Here is a 24,984-nt window from a genome sequence, read left to right as displayed (position 1 = left end):
TTTGCAAATGAAAATAATTTGCAAACACATAATTACAACAACAATTTGTACAGATAACTCGTTTTTCTTAAGTCTTTCTGAAGTCAAAGTTTACAACAGCGTAAGAAAATCTTCGTCCAATTTGAATGTATCGATAAATTAAGCAACCATAAAATTTGAAGATTAACAATGGAATTGGAAGATTCAAGATTCTCGAAGAATTCGAGAATCAAAATACAATTCTTGAAGACTAATATTGGAATTGGAACGTTCAAGAATCTTTCCAATTCCTCCAATTCTATGAGAATTAAAATATAATTTTTCCACGTTCGAAGTTTTTGATCGATTCTATATAACGTGGAATAATTTGGAATTGGAAGAATTCAAGAACCCATCCTCGAATTCTTCCAATTCCGTGACAATCAAAATATAATTCTTCCAATTCTATGAGAATTAAAATATAATTTTTCCACGTTCGAAGTTTTCGATCGATTCTATATACCGCGGAATAATTTGGAATTGGAACATTCAAGAAGCCATCCTCGAATCTATCGAATTCCTCCAATTCCATGAGAATCAAAATACAATTCCTGAAAACTAATATTGGAATTGGAACATTCTCAAATCTCTCTAATTCTTTCAATTTTTCCAATTTCGTGAGAATCAAAATATAATTTTTCCACGTTCGATATAACGTAAGTTTTCGATCGATATAACGCGGAATAATTTTGAATATTGGAACGTTCAAGAAGCCATTCTCGAATTTCTCCAATTTCGAAGTTTTCGATCGATTCTATATAACGTGGAATAATTTGAAGATAATGATTTTAATTAATATTGGAATTGAAATATTCAAGAATCTCTCCAATTCCTCCAATTTCGTGAGAATCAAAATAAAATTTTTCCACATTCGAAATTTTCGATCGATTCTATATAATGCGGAATAATTTTGAATATTGGAACGTTCAAGAAGTCATCCTCGAATCTTTCGAATTTCTTCAATTTCAGTTTTCGATCGATTCTATATAACGTGGAATAATTTGAAGACTAATATTGAAATTGGAATATTCTCCAATTCTTTCAATTTCTCCAATTCCATGAGAATCAAAATATAATTTTTCCACGTTCGAAATTTTCGATCGATATAACGCGGAATAATTTTGAATTGAAATATTCAAGAAGCCATTCTCGAATCTTTCGAATTTTTCCAATTTCGAAATTTTCGATCGATTCTATATAACGTAGAATAATTTGAAAACTAATATTGAAATTGGAACATTCAAGAAGCTATTTATTTTCCAATTTTTCGAATTCTCCCAATTCCATAAAAATCAAAATACAATTCCTCCCATATTCAAAATTTTCGACCTGTATTTATACCGCAGGATGATCGATTATCAATTCATCGACGATCCATACGACGAAAAAACCGGAAATCTTTCTCTTCATCACGCCTTTATTTCCCTTCGTAATTGTATTCTCGATTTCCCATCGATCAGCAAGTTTTGGAAAGGAAAAAAATTGGCCCGAAAGAGCCGTTTCCTTTCGCCGTTTCTGTAATAGTTGGACCATTTGTCTCGTTAACCGAATGTTCGGGGTAGTTTTTTAGATCGTCGATCCAATAAATCATGCCGTTTCTTTCTATTATTTCCACGCAAAGTTTCGTCCTTTCACCTTTTCTGCTTCGTTGATCTTTCCTTTGTTCGAGTTCTCGTCGCTTTTTTGTAAATAAAAGGTGGCCCAAACGAAGCACAGTTTAAGATCCTAGATAAGTTACACAAGCCTGATTATATAATCCATACTTTGTCCCTGTTTCCTTCACATTAATATTTTTTTATATTAATCAAATCGTTTCACGATCTATTATTATTCCTATCATTAATTAGAATCATTTATGAAAAATTTAAATGTCATACAATACGTGTAATGCAAAAGAATAAAAAAAAAGAAATATTCAAAGTACAGTGTGGTACGAAAAATGAGCTTGGTTTATTTCTATTTCATAAAAATTTCCTTAAATATTTTGTCCTTAAATGATTCGTATTTACAATACAATTTTGCAATCTTATATATTTCATTTTTTTTTATTCGACATTCTTTCGAAGTAAAACTCTAAAATTATGTCCATAAAAATTTTAATTTACACGAATATTCTGTCCAATAATAATTCGTTGCACAACAAACTCTAAAATTATGTTTAGAAAAAGTTTTTAATTTAACACAATAATTCGTATGCACGAACATTACAATTATTATATATTTCACATTTTTTTATATTCCTTCCTAAACTGAAACTCTAAAATTATATTCATAAAAATTTCAATTTCCACAATAATTATGCACAAACATTACAATTATTATATATTATATATTTCAAACTCTAAAATTATATTCATAAAAATTTCAATTTCCGTCCAACAATAATACATACAATCTTATATACTTTATTCTTTCTTCATTCTCCCCAATTAATCTCCCAATTAATAATATCCTTACAAAAATTTCAATTTCCACAAATATTCTGTCCAACAATAACTCTATATCCGTAAACTTACCACGTTGCACTCTTGTATATTTCACATACACACACACATATATATATATTATTCTTCCCAACTAAAACGTTTTTTGCGAGGCATAAAAATAAATGGCACCAAGCGAGAGCGAAGAAGAGCGAGCGAGCGAGCGAGCGAGCGAGAGAGAAAGAGAAAAAACGTTACGCTATAGTTTCGACGATATCGATCCAGTCGTTTTCGCTAAAACGTTTGTAACAGATTGCGTACGGTTCCTTGTCACTCGGCGCGCTCGTCGTCGGCCAATGAGATTACACGTCACGAAAGACACGGGAGCCGATACGAGGAATCGAACGCTCGCCCCTAATCGAGGTCGTCGATACGTATACATATACAGCAAGCTTGCCTCGTGACAAGCGTGTCATTTCTGATTATCCTCAACACCTAAACTCTCTGTTTACTGCGCGCGCAAAACTGCTCGCCGATTCCTATCCCGTTGATTGCTTTCTCGTTGCGACTCGAGCCTGTCAACGACGAGGAGTAAATTACGATTTCGAGTCTGATTCGCCCGGTTCGTTATAAGAAGCCATTTCGAAATTGTTTCCTCTCCTAATCGATCTTACAATAGCTTAGCTGGCTAGGATTCTATTGTTCGATCGAAAGACATTGGATATGATTAATTACGAGTTTATTAAAATTTGTATTTTCAGGAATATTTTTATAGTGTTTACAAAAGTCACTCTGAGTAAGAATCTTAAAGAAAGTATTATTCAATTGATGGTGAATAAATGTGTTGCTAACTTAATTATTTTTCATACGAATGTTTTATAGGTATATATAGATTGTATAAATGGATTGATAGATGTTGGAGCAAATTTTGTTTCAATTAATAAAATATAAAAGAAAATATTTACACAGCACATAGAAATATGAATAAGTGACAAAAATTTGAGGATTGATTATATATTGATATACAGATTTTTCAAGAATATCGTAAAGGGTGTCCCAAAATTAACGCAAGATTTGAATTTGCCGCCATTTTTGCATTAAGTTGTTGGCAACCCTGAAAAAAGAACAGTTTGACAGCTGAGAGCGTTATACGATACAACAACGTGTCTTCATTATTTGAATAATATTTTAAAGACTTTCTTTTATATTTAATTCAAATCTTGCGTTAATTTCGAGACATTTTTTATAACATAAACATTTAACAAATATACACGTCACAGAGCATCATCGCTATTTAAATCTTATCTTCCATTCCTAACCTATAAATCATGAATCGATTCCCATTAATCCTCGTCCAATTGATTGTTTTCCGAAACCAAAAAAAAAAAGAAAACCAAAATCGGTTTATCAATTAATCGGTCGTAATCGCATCCGTGCAACAACCGTTGAATTTTAATCAACAATTTCGCTACGTTTGACAGTGCTCGTGTCGCCATAACGTTATCGTTATTATCATCGTTCAACGTCGAATGGGTGAGGGGGAGTCAATGGTGAGAATCGCCGTACACAGGTATGCCGTTAACGCGAGTTATTTCATTGTTGCCACTCGTAACAGATGTTTGCGGCCGCGCCAGCCGTGGAAAAGGCTGTGATTGAGGCCGTTTCAACCGGTTGGAAAGTTGGGGGCTCGGGTCCAGAATTTTAACTAACGGATAAACCTACTTTTCAACTTTCGTTCAATCGGTTCGAAGCAATTGTGGCGTAACGTTTGTTGTTTTCACGATTCAAGCATCTCTGCACGCAACGTATTCATATTTTTCAATTAAAGATCTTTTAGGATTTTATATTATCTTATTCATTTTCATATTCATTAATTTTCAATTTCCTTATCATTTAGGAGATCCAGATAATTTTAAAATTGCAAATCCAATATTAAACCTGAATGATATTTTTTATTTGCATATTCAATTTTACAGAGCAATACACCATAATAAATTAGGAGGTGTAATTGGATTATTAATATCAATTTTAATTCTTTATTATATTATAATCTTTTATAATAATAAATTAATAAATAATAAATTTAATATCTTAAAATTCTTATTGAAATTAATTATTGAAAATTTATTATTGAATCTTTGTTAATAATTTTATTTTATTAACATGATTAGGTAAACAATTAATTGAATATCCATTTACTAATATTAATATACTATTTACAACAACATATTTCTTATGCTTTTTCTTAAATTTTTATTTAAGAAAATTATGAGATAATTTAATTTGAAAATCAAACTAATTTAAATTTATTAATTTTTTTTTAAATTATTTTTTAAATTGTATAGGGAAGAAAATTAGTGGTCAATTAACGACAAAGATTCGAGTGTTTTTATATTTTGAATTGTTTGAAATTGTTTGAGATTGGAGAGACAAATATGGAGGAGGATAATATTTTATCGAGTTTTTTCATAATTTAAGATTTGTTTGTAAACAACGTTATATATAAATTGTAACTAGATTTGTTCCTAGATTTATGATTGTTGGCGCGTAAATTCGTATAACGCGGGACACGTTTCGTTTACTTGGTAATTAATTTGATCGGTTTGATTTATTGTGCAATGCGTTTTGTTGCTGGATTTCCCTCGTATTTCTCGGGATGAATAGGTGGGAAACAGGTAACTTGTAAGTCGTCTTTAATTACCGAGAGTCAAGTTTCCCCAAACTTGTTGGAAGTTTAATGTCGGTTATTAACGCGATAAACCATGTTGACAAGCTTTGGATGATTAATGGTCGAGCGATCGGGTCAATAGCTTGGATTCATATATTAATTTACGTGTACAAACTTGTTCAATACTCCCGATATCCACAATTTTCTCTCTCTCTCAGATTAATCGTCGAGTGAAACGTTAGGAACGCTGTTGTGTCGTGGTGTACGTGGTGATTGGATTGGGATCAAATTGCTCTATGATTTTGTGAAATCTTAGAAAAGCCGATGTTTATGTCGGTCGCGTGAGAATATTTTTGAGAATCCAAAATTTTGAGAATTAACAACACGATTGTTAAAATTGTTGAAATTGAGTGAATTTTCCAAGCTTCGAAATATCTCTGAAATATTTATGTCAGTCACATGGATATTTTTGAGAATCCGATTTGAGTGTTAGTTTTCGAGAATTTTTTTGAATTTTGAATACGATTGTTAATTGAAATTGAGTGAATTTTCCAAACTTCGAAATATCTCTGAAATCTTGGAAAAATCAATATTTATGCTACATTTATATCAATATCAGTCATATGATACTTTCGAGATACTTTCAATTCGATTCAAGTATTATTCGAAATTTTGTGAATTTTCAATACGATTATTAATTAAAATTGAGTGAATTTTCCAAGCTTCGAAATATCTTTGAAATATTAATGTTAGTCATATGGATATTTTTGACAATTCAATCCGATTCGAGTATCGGTTATTCGAAATTTTTTTGAATTTTGAATACGATAATTGAAATTCAGTGAATTTTCCAACTTCGAAATATCTCTGAAACATTTATGTCAATCACATGGATATTTTTGAGAATCCGATTTGAGTGTTAGTTATTCGAGAATTTTTTTGAATTTTGAATACGATTGTTAATAGAAATTGAGTGAATTTTCCAAGCTTCGAAATATCTCTGAAATCTTGGAAAAACCAATATTTATATCGATCACATGATACTTTTAAAAATCCAATCCAATTCGGTTATTTGAAATTTTTTAAATTTTGTTAATTGAAATTGAATGAATTTTCCAAGCTTCGAAATATCTCTGAAATATTTATGTCAGTCATATTTTTGAGAATCCAATCTGATTCGAGTATCAGTTATTCGAAATTTTGAATTTTGAATACTATTATTAATTGAAATTGAATGAATTTTCCAAACGTACAATATTGAATTCTCTGAAATTTTGAAAAAGACAATATTTATGTCGATCACATGATAAAATCCAAATCCAAATTTTAAAATCCTTTTAAAAATCCAACCGAATTCGGTTATTCGAAATTTTTTTGAATTTTGAATACAATAATTGAAATTGAGTGAATTTTCTAAACTTCGAAATATCTCTGAAATCTTGGAAAAACCAATATTTATATCGATCACATGATACTTTTAAAAATCAAATCCAATTCGGTTATTCGAAATTTTTTTGAATTTTGAATACGATAATTGAGTGAATTTTCCAAGCTTCGAAATATCTCTGAAATATTTATGTCAATCATATTTTTGAGAATCCAATCCGATTCGAGTATCAGTTATTCGAAATTTTGAATTTTGAATTTTGAATTTTGAATTTTGAATTTTGAATACTATTATTAATTGAAATTGACTGAATTTTCGATATTGAATTCTCTGAAATCTTGAAAAAGACAATATTTATTTTTTTTTCGGTCACATGATACTTTTAAAAATCCAATCCAATTCGGTAATTCGAAATTTTTTAGATTTTGAATACGATTGTTAATCGAGTGAATTTTCCAAGTTTCGAAATATCTCTGAAATCTTGAAAAAACCAATATTTATCACATTTGTGACAATTACATGGATATTTTTGAGAATCCGATTCGAGTATCGATTATTCAAAATTTTGTGAATTTTGAATACGATAATTAAAATTCAGTGAATTTTCCAAGCTCCGAAATATCTCTGAAATCTTGGAAAAACCAATATTTATGTCGATCACATGATACTTTCGAGATACTTTTAACTCGATTCGAGTATTATTCAAAATTTTGTGAATTACGATTATTAATTGAAATTGAGTGAATTTTCCAAGCTTCGAAATATTGGGTTGCCCGAAATCTTGGGAAACTCGATATGCGTTACAGGATATCTCTTTCGAGAATCTGAGCCGAATCAATCCGATCGAATCCGATCCATTCACCCAAAATGTTCAGCTTCTAACATATCTCTATAATTACAAGTATTTACAAATAATTATGAGCGAATATTCAATCATCCAAATCATCCATCCCAAGATTCTCCGATATATCACTGATATATACTTTCCAATTCCAAATATCGAAAAATTTCCAGGTTCCATCATCTCCATCTAAATTTTCACGAACGATCGATACAAATTTTTTAATAAAAATCTTGCGAATCCGATCGTGTATCGGATTTGACTCGATATATATTCAAAATTTTTTTCTCCTTTCCTCTCGACATCTCCTCCAATATCTAAAATCTATATACTCTCGACATGATCGGAGAAAGAAGGGAAATATTTTTTTTTTTTACAGATAATAAATTTTCGCGATAAATTTCGATGAGGGACGAAGCGTATTATATAATAACCGATACGCGAGCACACAAGCACGCGCCACCTGTAATAAGATGCGAGGGTTCATTTGGCATGGCGAACGTGAAAGTGGCATACTGTGGATGTAGTTACTTGTGCCCTTAATATCCTAAACCATAACGTTGCCGGCAGTGATTTGTGACAACGATAAATTCCCCTCCAAACTTAAGTCCCTCCCGATACGATTTACGACACTGTAATTTGTAGCCTGCGTTGTATACACCGATGTACAAGCAAGTGTATCGCGTATATACGCTTGGAAATATTTTCGAGTCGGTGGGGGAGGGGAGGCGTACGTTCCGATTTGACATCGACATCGGTTAACGAACCAATTAGCCGGTTATGAGCCCGCCGATGGGATTAAGAATGGCGTCGAATATCGATCCGCAATCACGTGACTTCTCGCGCGACGTTACGCCGTTTCGATTGAAACCCGTCGAGTGTACTCGATCGATATTGCAGTTCATCTCTAGTAAATCTATCTAGTGTTTCTATATTCGGTCGAAAAATATCTCTGTTTTGATTATTTTAAAGAAAAAGAATTTTTAAAAAGGAAGAAAAGAAGTATAGTTTTTCAATCGCTGGGAAAACCCTTTCCATTTTTAAATTTCTCGTTCGTTCTTCTCCCTGCCATGCCTCGATTGTTCGCATTAGTTACAGAATTAACTTGGAAGGTTATCGCTGTGATCAACGGTTAAGAACGTGATCCAAAGTCCGATAGGTCTTTAATCTTCGAACATCCCGTCCATTTATCACCTAATCTAATCCGACCAAATCTAACCTAACCAAAGTTTCCACGCATAAACATTTATATTAAATACGCGAATCTCATTATATATATTAATCCCATTCATCGAAACGAAATAAAAGCAAGAAAAAAGAAAAAAATTCTTCGATCATACGAAACATCTTACAAACTCGAGTTCCTTCAAATATCTCCTTCGAGGATTCGATGAATAGACGGACGTAGAACGTAAGCTGCCGACGTTTCGTCGTTTTTGTTTCAAAGATCAGCTCGTTCCAAGTTTATCGTCGCTTGCCGCCCAAATTGCCGGAGACTAAGCCCCGCCCACTTTTCAGGAAATGCGTGCGCGCTCGCCACCGTGTAGTAAAAAATCCGCTGACTCGGCGTCCCTCGATGGGTCGTGGAGTGGGGGGAGAGGACGGTTAGGCCAATGATGCGTGCGAGTGAGAGGCGAGATGCAGGCATCGAGAATCCGTTATCTCGGCTCGTGTTGGGACGAAAAGCGTTTTAAAGGGGAAACCCTCCTTTTGCTTTTCAATTCATCTATGAGGAATAAAAACATATCATATTTCGATACGATCTTATTAACTAACCGAAATGAATTAGATAAATTTGATCGATGAATTAAAGATGATCAGACTTTGAATTTTTATGTTAAATGTAATGTGTTTTTTTTTTCTTTTCACGTTACATTTTTCGCAGCAACGATACGAATATTTATATGTATTTGCTTCTCCCGGTATAATAGGTATATTATGAAGAATCAATATTTTTATTATTACGTTATTAAAAGGTGGAAAAATATCGAATGGTTTATTTGTAACAAGATCCAATACACGTTACACGTACGTGATGTATTGCATAGCAATTTACTTAAAAAAAAGAAAGAAAGAAATAAAACTTTGATGCGAGTAAATTTACATGACAAATTTATTGACATTTTGTTGCAAATATTACACGTTACATTACACTTTGAATATACATCCTACACGATGTTAAATTGAATACTTAAGCTTGTTTTCAGTCGCAAAATCCGTTATCCAATAATAATCCATTCCAAAGAAGAAAAATATATAAAATCCTACATGAATTTAAAAGATTTTTTTCTTTTCTTTTATACAGCTTCTTTCCTCTAAAATAATTTATTCGAAAAAAAAAGAAAGATGAATTTTTCTTAGAATCTTACGAGAATATTTCTCTATTTCTTAATTTCGAACAGGGGGAGGAGAGCCAATACGACGAGGATGGAGTGTTCGAGTGTCTTCCTTGCGCCGAGGGTTGCGAATCCTGCGAGGACGATTCCCCGTGCGTTGTATCCTTGAATTGGCTGATGAGAACCGCGATTCTCATCCTGGAGTGCTGCGTCATCGCCTGTTTACCGGCGGTCGCCCTTTTCACTTGGAAATACGGAAACGTGAAGGCAAGTAATTTTTACGTACGAATAGATTTTTCTTTTTTTTCTTCGCGATGCAGATACAATTCAATTTTGAACGAGTCGATAGCGGTCCGTCATATTTTCGAATTTTCTTCTTTTCTTTTCCTTTTTTTTATCATGGAATAATTTTAAAGCTTGATCAATTAAGGAGAGGGAAGTAATTCCATTAGCAGAATTTTTTTCGCATATAGGTTCTTAGTTTTTATCGATTAAAAGTGGTTCGACGAAAAATGATGGGGCAAGTGGAATAAGTTTTGACTCGAGAAAATCATCGTCCACGGATTAAGCGTTTCCAGGATCTGAATATTTATTGTGTAGACTTTTTTAAGCAAAATATGGATTTTTTTATACATCACAATTTATCTTCTCGATAAATAAATAATCGAAGCTTCCATATCTTCTTAACTCGACCATCTTGATCTCTCAAAAAATTTCTAGATCTTTAGATCTCGGTTTCGAGTGAACAATTTTCAATCCAGATTTAAAAAAAAATCTCGATGCCAATTGTTGGAAAAAAAAGAGTCGTCCTTCGTTTATTCTCGAAGAAATTCTATCTTCGAGGAGAGGGCTTCTTGAAAGAGGGGGTCCTTTAATCCAATCTAACGAACTGCGCCGTTCAGCGGAGCAGTTTAAAAACTCTCGACGAAAGAATCGGAAGGGGGGGGGGGGGGGCGAAAGTTGATCCATCGTTGGAAATTAATTAACTCGGGGCCGAGCCGCCTTTTCAAACCTGATTATTTTGTCGTTGGTGATCCGATCCGGCCGGTGTTCGCTTCCAAATGCAAATTACTTCTCTCTCTGAATTGCAAAATTTGCGGTGCAATTTTCCATGTAAACGGAGATCGGCCGCCCCTGTCCTGTGCAGCCTTTTGTAATATCAGTAAAGTAAAATTATGCAATTGTATTTATATGAGACGCTTTCCAATTCATTTGGAATCGTTTAAACATGATAAACGTTTAAACATGAATCTTTTGATAAAGGAAAATTGTTTCAAATTGTTTAAATTTTATCGTTTGATGCAATTTGAAATTTTTCCAATCATCTGATTTTGTAATTAAACAAATAATAACAAAACAAATAATAGTAGTATGTTTAAAGAATAAGAGGTTAATTGTTCAAGTGATAAAATGATGATGTATTCAGAGATTAAGAGTTGCTTTCCAATTCATTTGGAATCGTTTAAATATGATAATCTTTTGATAAAGGAAAATTGTTTCAAATTGTTTAAATTTTATTGTTTGCAATTTGATATTTTTCCAATGATCTGATTTTGCAATTAAACAAATAATAAAAGTATGTTTAAAGATTAAGAGGTTAATTATTCAAGTGATAAAATGATGATGTATTCAGAGATTAAGAGTTGCTTTCCAATTCATTTGGAATCGTTTTAATATGATAATCTTTTGATAAAGGAAAATTGTTTCAAATTGTTTAAATTGTTTGCAATTTGATATTTTTCCAATGATCTGATTTTGCAATTAAACAAATAATAAAAGTATGTTTAAAGATTAAGAGGTTAATTGTTCAAGTGATAAAATGATGATGTATTCAGAGATTAAGAGTTGCAATGCTTTTCAATTCATTTGGAATCATTTAAATATATTTTTTGTTTAAATATATCTTTTGATAAAGGAAAATTGTTTCAAATTGTTTAAATTTTATTGCAATTTGAAATTTTTCCAATGATCTGATTTTATGATTAAACAAATAATAAAAGTATGTTTAAAGATTAAGAGTTGTTTTTTCCAATCTTTTGGAATCACTGAAATACATTTTTTTAATAAAAGAACATTTAAAGTTTATTGTTAATATTTAAACTTTGCAATAATCTGACTTGAATAATAAAAGTGTATTCAGAGATTAAGAGTTGCTTTCCAATTTATTTGAAATCGTTTAAATATATCTTTTGATAAAGGAAAATTGTTTCAAATTGTTTAAAGTATTTATTATTTGCAATTTGAAATTTTTCCAATAATCTGATTTTGCAAACAAATAATAAAAATATGTTTAAGGAGTTGCTTTTCCAATCATTTGGAATCACTGAAATATATTTTTTTAATAAAAGAACGTTTAAACTTTATTGTTAATATTTAAACTTTGCAATAATCTGATTTGAACGATGCAATTGTTCAAGTGTAGATAAAACTGTATTCAGAGATTAAGAGTTGCAACGCTTTCCAATTCACTTGGAATCACTGAAATATATTTTTTTAAATAAAAGAACGTTTAAACTTCATTGTTAACATTTAAACTCTCCAATAATCTGATTTGTACGATGTGAAACAATGAAACGTAATTTAAATTGATATACTTATTTAATTCAAAATCATAATATTTGTGCAAATACGACATTTATTATTATAAGAAGAAAAAAAAAATTAGAAAGTAGACATTTAGTGTCTCAAATAAGATAATAATGAATTTTATTAATCAAAAAAATTAAATTACTTTTAAAAGAAACTCACACTTATCAAAACAATCATCCTTTCATAACATTTCACAAGAATAGATAACTCTATAAATCAAAAAAAATAAAAACTATCGACCTTTCCTTTTCTTAGCTTGATCCTTTGAATTATTTGTCCATCTCCAATTCTATCCGTCTCGCTCAGTTTAGCAACCGTTCTACCTCAATTTTACCCTTAAATCCTCCTATTATTATCCTCGATATCAAATCTACGAAAAAAAAAAAAAGACAAACTTTATCGAGTTTATCGCGTATATTCACACTGATCAATTCCGAAGACATCGAGATCATTTTTCTTATCCCTTAGATTTATTATTTGTTGATATTTTTCACACGCTTTTAATCACACGGCTAACCGTCGATGTGGAAACTAGGTAAAATCCTAGTGAAAGGAGTGGGGAGAGAGAGAGAGAGAGAGAGAGAGAGGAAAAAAAAACCAAGGTCGATTCTTCCATGGGGATAATGGGTAGGATTCGAGCGGATCAGAGAGAACAATCGGGGCCCCGAAAACGTTGAACTTCAACCGGTCGAAGCCTGTATTCTGTATTTCTGCCCGATAATGGAAACTCTTCGGCTAACGAATCCTGTCCTGTCCAATCATCCACCGTGATTAAAGGGAGAAAAAGCTTCGAAACGATGAATAACAGGCTGATGTTTCTCCTCCTTCCCTCCCTTCAACAGGGGGGAATTCTGTTGGCCCACCTTCGCGCCCTCTCTCCCCCCTCCACTCTTGATAATCGTTTCGCTCGTTTCGAATTCGCATTTTTGGAAGATAATCCGAGAACTTTCAGAGAACTATCGAATTATCTTTCTAAATTTTTCATTTTTGATTTACTGATTTTATTTATTTTTTTTTTTCACAGGGAAAGTGGAGGAAAGAAATGTAAAGGAATGTGAGAAAATTCTGAGAGGAAAATGGTTGTAACGTTGTGTTTTGGATCATATGTGCGAAAGAATTTGGCTGAAGTTGAATTGAGGGAGTGAGCAAATGACAAGTAAGACATTTGGGGAGATTATATTTGCAAGAGAAAGGTGTGGATAAATGGATATTTACTCTTGATTTTGAGGTTATACTTTTTTTCAGGAGGAAAGATGTAAGGAATCTGAGAAAATTTTAAAGGAGTAGTTGTAACGTTGTGTTTTGTCATCATATGTGAGAAGAGGAATGTTGCAATGCAAAATTATATGAAAAAATGATGAGATATTTAAGATTAAAAAAGATATTTGTAAAGGAATTTGAGGAAATTATATTTGATTTGATTAAAAAAGATAAATTGGATCAATTGGATCTTTACTCTTGATTTTGAGATTATTTTTTTCAGGGAAAGTGGAAGAAAGAACTAAAGAATCTGAGAAAATTTTAGGGAATAGTTAGGAAGTGATATAATATTATGTTTTGTATGAGTTTTGTATGAAAAAAGTGAGAGTAAGATATCTGATGAGGAAGATGAAATGATGAGACATTTAAAAAAGATGTAGATCTAGCTTTTTCATCTTTACTTTATTGATTTTGAAATTATTCAAAGAAAAATGGAGGAAAGATGTAAAAAATCTGAGAAAATTTTAAGAAGTAGTTAAAGACTGATATAATATTGTATTTTGTATGGAAAAAAGTGAGAGTAAGATATTTGATGAGGAAGATGAGATATTCAAAAAAGATGTAGATTTAGCTTTTTTATTTTTGTTTTACTGATTTTGAAATTATTTTTTTCAGGAGAAAGCGAAGGAAAGATGTAAAGAATCTAAGAAAATTTTAGTTAAAGACTGATATAATATGTGTTTTGTATAAAAAAAATGAGAATAAGATTTGATGAGGAAGAAGAATCTAAGAAAATTTTAGGGAGTAATTAAAGACTAATATAATATTGTATTTTGTATAAAAAAAATAAGAGTAAGATATTTGATGAGGAAGATAAAATATTTGAAGTAAATTTAGCTTTTTTATTTTTATTCTATTGATTTTGAAATTATTTTTTTTCAGGGGAAAGTGAAGGAAAGATGTAAAGAATCTAAGAAAATTTTAGAGAGTAGTTAAAGGCTGATATAATATGTGTTTTGTATGAAAAAAATAAGAGTAAAATTTGATGAAGAAGAAAGAGATGAGAATCTAAGAAAATTTTAAGGAGTAGTTAAAGACTGATATTATATTGTGTTTTGTATGAAAAAAATGAGAGTAAGATATTTGATGAAAAAGTTGCAAACAGAAAATGATGATATTTAAAAAAGATATAGATCTAGATTTTTTTCATCTTTGCTCTGCTGATTTTGAGATTATTTTTTTCAAAGAAAAGTGGAAGAAAGATCTAAAAAATCTTTTAGAAAATTTTAGGGAATAGTTAGAGAGTAGTATAATGTTTTTATGTTTTAGACTATATTTGTGAAGAAGAAATTACACATAAGACATTCAAATAAATATTTGCAAAAGAATGGTGTAGCATGAATGAATGATCAAGGAATGAAATATATAGGGAGAAATTTATAAAATTAAAAATGCAAATGCAGGGATTGGACGAATGAAGTTTTAACGAATTCTAAACAAATTCTCGATAAATCAGGATGACCTTAATCCATCAAGTTGGACGATAGAGAGAGGAGGTAACGGAATTAGCTTCCAATCTAAAAGACTATCGACATCGGCCACGGGTTGATAAATTCGCTTTAATTAACCGGAAACAAGCGGGAAGCTAAGCTTCGAGGCAGTTTCTGGCAACTATCGAGTTGTTATGGGAATTTATTACGCGAATAGCCCAAAGACAGAATTGTTTCCACCAGTTTTAGAAGTTTCCGCTACCAAGTCAGTGCTGATAAGATTTCGACAGATTATGAAACCCTCCAAGTAACTAATATACAAGTTTCACGTAATAATAGTGAACTTAACCTCTCCGATCTGATGATTAGTTATTTCATCGTTTAGATTTCGTTTCGTTTTCATTCGATTTAATCTTTCCTTCGATATCGATAATCTAACAAAATATCAATTGGAGATAAATCAATAGGATTATTTTTTATAATAATATTTTGTAATATAAGTTTCACATAATAATAGTAAACTTAACCTCTCCTTTAATATCGATAATCTAATGAAATATCAATTGAAGATAAATCAATAGGATCACTTTTTATATTAATATTTTATAATAATACAAATTTCATGTAATAATAGTAAACTTAACCTCTCCGGTCTGATAATTAGTTATTTCATCGTTGCTTAGATTTCGTTTTCATTCGATTTAACCTTTCATTTGATATCGAGCGATTAATCTAATGAAATATCAATTGAAGATAAATCAATAGAATCACTTTTTATATTAATATTTAATAATACAAGTTTCACGTAATAATAGTAAACTTAACCTCTCCGGTCTGATAGTTATTTCATCGTTGCTTGGATTTCGTTTCGTTTTCTTTCGATTTAACGTTTCCTTCGATATCGATAATCTAATGAAATATTAATTGGAGATGAATCAATAGAATTACTTTTTACATTAATATTTTATAATGATATATAAAGCAATCTAGAAAATGTGTCGATAAAATTTTCATTTTACATTATTGTAAACATTACATTATTGTGTGTGCATTATTCTCTTTGTTTGTTGAACACCATTATGGAAAATATTTCAATGCAACTTTCATTTTCGAGAAATCAATAAACATATTTCCATATTCGATTCGTTCAGAGAGAATGAAATCTTATTTTTGATATTATTTTTTCCATTGTAATTCAAATCTAAGAAATTTAACAATTGTATATTTTTACTTGTCTATTTTTTTTTATCCATTGAAACTCGTATAAATTGTTTTTAAAAAGAACTATTTTCACGTATTTTTTTTTATATTATAAATTCCATTAACCGCAGAGAATATTTTTCAATGACTGAAACTTAAAACTTGTTTCAATGCCTGTTAATTGAAACATAGAAAAAAAAAAAAAAAAAAAGAAAAAATATTGAAAACAAAATTGAAATAATTTCAAAGGAAATTGTAAAATGATTATAATATAATGTTAAATAATTGATTAATTAGTTCATCTAATTATTAACAACTTTTCATATCACACATTTAATTCTTAATAAACGAAGAATACAATTAATCGTTTCGCGTTAAAAATAATAGATAATCGCGCACAATAAGAATAATATATTTTACGACGAATCAATCTTTCCTATTTCTGTGCAACAATATGCATTGTCTTCTATCGTACTGCATTCAACCTTTGTCGACGTTTTTTCTTTAAAAAAGATGAAATTTCAAGTTCGTTACAGTCGACTTGTATCTACTCACGTGATACTTTTTCCACTTTTTCTGGGTCGTAAATTACTCTCTCGAAAAATAATTTGTCGGGAGAGAGAAAGAAAGAAACAGAGACAGACAGAAAATATCCGGTTACAAATACCACCGTTCCTTACTTCACGAAATAACATATTTTCTCTTCAACGATTCGAGAAAAAAAAAGAAATATTCTCCTCTTTTCAATTTCTTACTTCGCTTCTGAACCAATCTTCTCTCTCTCTCTCTCTCTCTTTTTCTCTCTGGAATTATTCTTCTTTCAATCGACGAAGAAGAAATTCCCTTTCGAAACTCTCCTGATTCCGTGATTCCGCGACTGATTTCCGCCAACTCCGCCATTTATATTTTCGTCCCCTACCTCCTCTTCCTTCGAGTCTTTCAAGTCTGGATGGATTCCCCCGTAATCTCCCGTGGAAAACTGGCCGTCGAAACTTTTCCTCGCGCTCGAAAGACTCCGGACGATGACCAACCTCGATTTTATAGAAAAATTCTTTCCTCGTTGAAGATATATATTTTTTTTTTTTCTTTTTAATTTTTTCCCTCGAATAATATTAAAACGTGCTGCTCTTTCACCTCGAAATCTCCGATTTTCAATTACAATGGATATATGTATATAAAAAATACGCTTTCGTTTGATAAAGACGTTTTAATTTCACGGAATATTAAGTTGGGTGATAATATCGACGAAGAAACGACATGTAGAAATGACATCCGTTGAATTATTTCAATATCGATCTCTCTCTCTCTCTCTCTCTCTCTCTCTCTCTCTCTCTCTATGTTCGTTCTCGTTATTCTGTTTACCGGTTTTAAATAATTACAGTGCGCATCAAATTGACATAGTATTGTATTGCGCGCAGGCTGTCATATTTACACGAAAAGGGAAATTTAATTACTTTTGGCGCAAATCGATAATTAGGAATGCAAATAAAATTAATAATCAACGGCAGTTACAAAATGAATATAAACAATTGAGTTATGATTCGTTGAGTTATTTCTTGTTTAAATTATTGATATTTCAAAAATGAGCGAAATACAAATTATTGAAAAGAAAAAAAAAAAGATTTTTACCGATCGTCGATACGATCATCGAAACGAAGTGAAATCGTGACTAATTACCATCGACCGATAAATCGATCTCGCTGATATATCCGATTATCGTTCGGCGACGTGGTATAATCGCGTCGAAATATCGTTGTACAAAGGTTTATTAATCGAAATAACGTTTTCGAGATGATGTTGCGCATCCATCGAATCTGCAACGCCGTTTCACACCGGTACGCGAAATGCAACAAGTTGCAGAATTCTAGTCTTTCTTGATACATGTACTCGTTCATCCGTGCAGCGCCACGTACGAACGAGGCCACGATTTTACTTGCATTGCAGAGACAGGAAAGAATCCAAGATTTAGAGAACGATTTTGTTCTTTCACATCTTTCTTCTTTTTTTTTTTTTTTTTAAGATTTCGAATTTTTCAATTTTGCGAAAAATTGGGAAGAGAGATCGTTGCGGGGGAGGAAAAGGAGAAAAAGTAATTTTTGAAACAGTGTAAATTTTTACTCGTAGGAAGTAATATGAGATATTCTGTTAATTATGAATTTCTAATTTTAAATTCGTTTTAAAAATTAAAGATCGTGGCCAAGAAGGGATAAATGTAACAAATTCTACATTAATAAGTTTGCAGGAAATTTCTATGAAATATGAAAAATGGTAAATTTGAAATCTGAATACGTTTTTTTTTTTTTTTATCTTTTTAAAACTGAAATTCTGAAAGATAAAATATTCGGAGAAAGTAACACACATATCATAAAATATTATAACTTTTCTCGAAAAATGAATGTAAGATTTTAATTTTAAGTTTGTTTCAGAAATATCAAAAATCGATCAGAGAGGCGAAAATATTATAAATTCAGAGGAGAACAACAAATTTTTGAAATTAATTTTAAAAAATTACTCGATAAATATAAATAATTATCAAAATTTCTTTGATCTCATGATTATTATTTTAAATATAATTATATAATTTACATAGAAATAATTTTGTATGTATACAATTTTTTAATATTTTATTTTAACATTTAATTATAAAAATTTGATTATATTATATTATTATATTATTTATTAATTTTTATAGGACAATAATGTCTCGTTTATACGACCAGAGATTAATCAATATAAACATTTCTCTTTTCATTGGATCATAAATATTTAAAAAGCAGACGTTTTCAAACACGATTAGATAATTAACATTATTGTAAATAGAACATACATATTTCGGCAGATTAAACAGAAGTAAATCTATTCAATTATCGGTGTATTCCATTTGTCTGACTAATAACAGGGATATTCCACTTGATTAACCAATTATCGAGGTATTCTCCTATGAACTGATATGTTCCTCTTTTTTTTTTTTTTTTTAATCGATAATTAATTGATATACGTGACGCGTAAATTATTCTTGAATGATAAGGAATTAACTTGAAGTTTAAAGAAGATTTAATTTAATATTTTCTTGTACTGTTTTTATATAATTATGAATTATTTAATTAAAACTCTCTTTCTCTCTATTTTATCAATAATTTATATCGTGTATAATAAAAGCAGAAGTTTTTTCTATAAATGTTATTTTTTAATTTTTTGTATTTTTTTTGAAATGAAAAAGATTTTTGATAGATTTTGTGACAGTAACAATTTCGAATTTAAATAAATGAAAAATGAAAAATTATAATAATTTCTTGCTTTTCGTCGGAAAAAAATAGAAATTCGTTGAAAATTTTTAAAATTTTAGAAGCATTAAATATAATACCATATATATATATATATATATATATATATATCGAGATATTTTTATATAAAAATTTCAAAAATTGTTGATAAAACAAATTTACGGATTTTAAATATCGGATGAAATTACGAATACACGAATATGATAGAAACAACGAATATAATAACGATTCAAACCAATTCGATATAAAATATCGTGTCTCGATGTAAATTGTAACACACTTTGATCGCAAAATAAATAAATAAATCCTTCTCTTCCTCTTTACGAACGTTCACAAATCCTTCTCGAACCCTACTTTCAAAATCCAAGTATGTAGACAAGTTTCTCGACAGAGGTTCCAAAAAAAGATTTATCATTCTTGTCGTATTGAGTGTGGTGCAAATGTGGGTCAATTTTTCCGGGGAGGAGGGAAGAAAATTCAAGAAAATATCGTTTCCACCAAGCATACGAGGAATAAATCGCGAGGGAACGTATAAAGGTGCGAGCCGGTTGCTGGAAATCGTGGATGCACGTACGGTTGCATGGCTGTCAGGCGCGGGGCGTGAATGGAATAAACAGGCACGCGCAAAAGTTGGCCGGAAGCCATGCATCCCGCTCGTGTACAGGTTATCTCTAAGATAGGTGGCTGACAACCGAGAAACCAGAAGATCCCGTGCGTGTAAAAATCCATCGAAAAAGCAGGAATTTCTTTTTCTTTTCCGTTTAACATTTTCAATCTCCGAAGAAAATTGAAAATTCACTATGCGTATCCTATTCTCCGTGGCGGATGATAGACGATATTTTATTTACGTAGCTATCTTTCTTTTCTTTAGATTAAATTATTAAAAAGGTTTATTTGACTCGTGAATCACACCGATCGATTATCGAATAAGGATTAAAATTAATTTTTGGAAATTAACGAAGAGAAATCTATTCCTTTCGATAAGTAGAATTGTACATAATTAATTTTGTCAAAATTTCAATATTTTTAATAATTAATTGGAAAGAACATTGGAAAGATTTTTGAGTTCTTTTGTAATAGATTAAATGATATTTATAATCCTTTTTTTCAATAAAATACTTAAAAAACAAATTTATTTGTAATTTCAATTTGTAATAAATAAAATTCTCGATAAGAATTAAAATTAATTTTTTCCAAACAGAAAAACGTCTGTCCCTTTCGATACACAATTCAACGAAATTAATTTTATCAAAATTTCCACTAACTTTTTAATAATTACGAAAAAAAGACTCGAGATCCTTTCCTTTTACAATTCTAACCACTCACGAATCACGCTTCGATCCATTCGTCTCTCTATATAACATATAACCCACGACGTAATGGATGCATAAGCAGGTCCCGTTACACGTTGCTTTAATTCGGTATCTCGTTTATTTCGCAGCGGTTGTTGTGTCTCGCCGAGTTTCCGCTCTTCCGCCTGAATCGCGCGACCCTTTCCCTTCTCCGCAATCGATCCTCCATATTGGATCCCAGTGTAACCGATTCACCCGCGCGCGAGAATCGTTCGTGCAAACTTCCTATATCGTCGTCACCTTGATTGCGTTTTCGTTGCGTTTTCGAGGCGATAAATCAACTTGGTCACGGTCGCCCTTTGCATACAACGGCTACCGGGAAACGAACGATTTTTCCGGTGACAAGAATTTGCGCTGTTCCGTTTGTTTATTGAGAGAGGTTAGGTTGGCGAGGCTCGTTGGTCAGCCTCATTCGTCGAATCTGTTGCGAAAGAAGATTCCATTGTCATTCTATAAGTATAAAAGTTGAAATAATAATGAATCGCAAGAGTGGAATATATGGACAGACGGACGGATGGGTAGTCTTTCGCGTTTGAGTCGTTGAAGTTTAAAGAGGCCAAGTGTAAAGTTGGAAACTAAAAAGTGGGAATTCGAATACAACTAAATATTTCAGTAAGCTTCTCGAGGACGTATACGGCGTGTCTTTGATGCTCGGTGAATCGAGGTCGAAGGTATCAATTGCAAACTGGAAATTAGAAGACCGAGTTTTAAGTATTCGATAAGAATCGATCGTTCGAACAGCTTAAACTTTAAATTTAGAGATTTATCATACGTGGATTTCTCCGACCTTTTGTTATTGTTAAATTGAACTTGAGAAATCAATTGTGAATTAATATCTGAATGTTCAATCCTAAAATGAAAATTAGTTCTCAATTTCAAAAATTCTAACTCTTGATCAAACTCATATTCCACGTCATTCTGATCTATGATTATTTGTGTTTTGAATTTGGACCACAAGTTATTCGTTGTTCGGAAAGTAATCTGTTTCTTCATACCAGTGCTGCTAGTCGAACGTTTATCCAGCCAACTTCATTCTAAACAGTGCTGCCATTATATATTTTAGCATTTCACGGTTTATTTGTAAGAAAAATTCGTTCGATTCTATGTGTTTTTCGCGCGTGATGACAAAGATGCGAGAAGAAAAGTGCATTTTCGGTGTATTTTACTTTTTTATTATGGAAAAGGTAAAAATGCTGTTCAGGCGAGAAAAAAGTTACGTCAAGTCTATGAAGAAGAAAGTGTATGAATAGTGTGCCAGTGTGAAAAGTGTTTTTTAAAATTTCGTTCCGACAATTTCGACGTTAAAGACGCGTCACGTTTTTGGAAGACCAATAAAATTTCGAAGCCGACGAATAACGACTCGAGAAATCCCCACGAGATCAAACTTGTCGAATTGAACCGTTCGTGATCGCGTGAAACGACTCGTTGTTTCATTATCGTGAAAATTACTCTCGTAATTTAACGAAATTCAACGATATTCGATTCTGTAACGAATATTTATTTATTATTTGATTCTATCGAGTATAATGAGAATAAATTTATAATCGAAATTGAAAAATTGTGCGTATTGCATAAGAACTTCATCAAACTGTAAATGAAAAGATATAATTCAATCTTTATTATTATTATTATTAAATTGTAACGAATTGTTATTAACGAGATAATAAAGAAGAAGATAAATTGTAATTTTAAAATTCGTATAATTTCGAGAAAGCTATTCTCTGCATCGACAATTCAAGTAATCACTCTGTAAGAAACGGTATTTCACATAGAGCTATTCCACGTCACAATAAACAGTTTTCACGAAGATAGATCTGTCGCGGTGGACCTTTATCGTACTCGTTCAATTCAATTTCTCCGACCTAAGTCCGTTTATATTTCTTCTGAAGATTCAGAGGATGCATAAAAGCTATCCAGGGAATACCACCGATATCACAAGCATTCACGCGCTTGAAAAATAATTGGTTTCCTCTGTTTTGTCGGAGTTGAAAGCCCTGGATGTGATATATTCATGACAATCAAGTTTCTGTGACGTAAAGGGACTCTTTTTTTTTTTTTCGGATATTTCTCTTCTACAACAAGATATGAAAAAGAGTATTATAAAACTATCTGCATATAAATGAAGTGGATACATATATCGGTGTATAAATCAGTGTTGTTTCGTGTCAAAAAATATTGTTTAATGAAAATATTAGGGAAATTATTAGGGTTCGATTTGATTGAAAATAAAGAATATAGAATAAAAAAAAATATATTTAATAAATGAGATAGGAATGAAAAGTGATATCGAATTATATAAACTCAACGCTAAGTCGAGCCTGATTGACCTTAACCTTAAACCGAACTCATCTATTTACAAAAAGCAACTCGAACAAAAGAAAGTTAACTCGGTAGAAAATCAAATGCAACAAGGAATGAAACGATCAAAGCCAAAGTTCGGACAGGAATTATCAAAAATGAAAAGGTAAAAGAGACGAGCATAATAACATGATATGAAAAATATAGATTATATCATTAAATAAAGATGAAGAAAACGAGTTAAAAACAATTTAATTAGAGAAACAACGCGTAAAGTAAAGAAAGAACGGGAAAATATTTCGAATTAACATCATCATGGTTGTACTTGAATCCTCTTCCCATACTCGCATACTTGTTATCTTCATATTTCCCAGCTCTGGGAATAATCAAACTTTCCCAACTTATTGCAACTAGTGTATTACTTTCACGTACCGTTGCATCTTTCAGTCCAAGTCTTTCAGATTATTTAACGACGGTTCGTAAGCACTCTCTCCCCCCTCCCTCAAGATTTTCGAGAGCAAAACAGAGAGAGAGAGAGAGAGAGAGAGAGAGAGAGAGAGAGAGAGAGAGAGAGAGAGAGAGAGAGAGAGAGAGAGAGAGAGAGAGAGAGAGAGAGAGAAGAGAGAGAGAGAGAGAGAGAGAGAGAGAGAGAGAGAGAGAGAGAGAGAGAGAGAGAGAGAGAGTTTCGAGGAATGTAATTTAGTCGGCATGGTAACAGTTTTAATGAGTTTCTTTGACGCTGAACTTGGCTGGGATTTTCCGGTCGCTTCGTCGTTGGAATTATTAAACCGGTTGTGACGCGTTACTGTCCGCGTTTAACAAGGATATCGTGATATGTTCGTCTCCACGGCAAGGAGAAGGGAGGGGGAGAAGGGGAAGTCGTTATATCGCCATGTTGGATGGATTAACCCTTTACCGGTTCCTTTCGGTCGAAAGGATGAATTCAACAACAAGAAGATCGTAAAGGGACCGAGCAAGAACCATTTATTTCATTTGAGAGCGGCATACATACTAATGCGTTTAAATTGCGTTAATAGGTCGGAGCGATATCTTCCAATGGTGCGTCGTCTTTTCAGGGAGTGGCGCCCTCTGATCTGGGACGACTCTCGGCTTAACGCGAGCCAAAGCCCGGTCCAAAGCTGTGAATTTATAATCGTTCGAATGTTCGAAACCGCCAGTTTCGATGTACCGTATTATAATCTAAATCGGGGGTCATGTTTGTTACGCGATAATTAATGATAATTCGCCTATTCAATTCGAACACTGGATATCGGATTCTGAACGTTTGTTTGTGTTTTTCTTTTATCTTCTTTTATCCGCCTGATCTACGATCCGTCGATTTCTTTGTCTTGTCTTTTTCTTTGTTATTATCCTGGTTTAGATATATATATATGAATTAATTATATAAGATTCGAAAATTTGTTTATAATAATCCATAAAATTATTCAGTTTTTGTATATAGAAATTAGAATCTATTTGGAATATTTTCCCATCTAAATCTAACCTATAAAATTGTTTTCTTTAGATTTTTCGTGTTTTCGTTCTTTAGATTTCCTGTAAATTTATGCCAAATTGCATTACAGAAACCAAAAACTTTTCTACGATATCTAACCTATAACTTATAAAATTGTTTACTTTAGATTTTTCGTGTTTTCGTTGTTTAAGTTTCCGAAAAATTCTTTGCAATATTAACTCATGAAATGTTCTTTTCATTTTTTTATATAATTTATTTATACTACATTATACTACATTATATTTATTTATACTTATTGTACTAAAATGTACAAAATTAAAAGCTTTTTTATGATATCTAAAAAAATATCTCTATAAAATTTCTTTATAATATTAATCCATAAAATCGTTTCAGCTTTTTATATATAGAAATTAGAATTTACTTG

General features: G+C 31.4%; 1 protein-coding gene across 1 annotated transcript in view; it reads left to right on the top strand.

Annotated features, from left to right (window-relative positions):
• Positions 1–24,984, top strand: part of LOC413568 (probable G-protein coupled receptor 158) — a 168,449-nt gene that overhangs the window by 101,869 nt on the left and 41,596 nt on the right. Inside the window, exon 5 of the mRNA XM_016913572.2 lies at positions 9,740–9,940. Within this exon, the coding sequence (XP_016769061.2) occupies positions 9,740–9,940 (201 nt within the window). The remainder of the gene's footprint in view (positions 1–9,739; positions 9,941–24,984) is intronic.

This window comes from Apis mellifera, linkage group LG8, assembly GCF_003254395.2.
Source record: "Apis mellifera strain DH4 linkage group LG8, Amel_HAv3.1, whole genome shotgun sequence".
In the NCBI taxonomy this organism is placed as follows: Eukaryota; Metazoa; Arthropoda; class Insecta; order Hymenoptera; family Apidae; genus Apis; species Apis mellifera.
The sequence above is the reverse complement of the archived record's forward strand: the minus strand, read 5'-3'. Positions and strand labels throughout refer to the sequence as shown.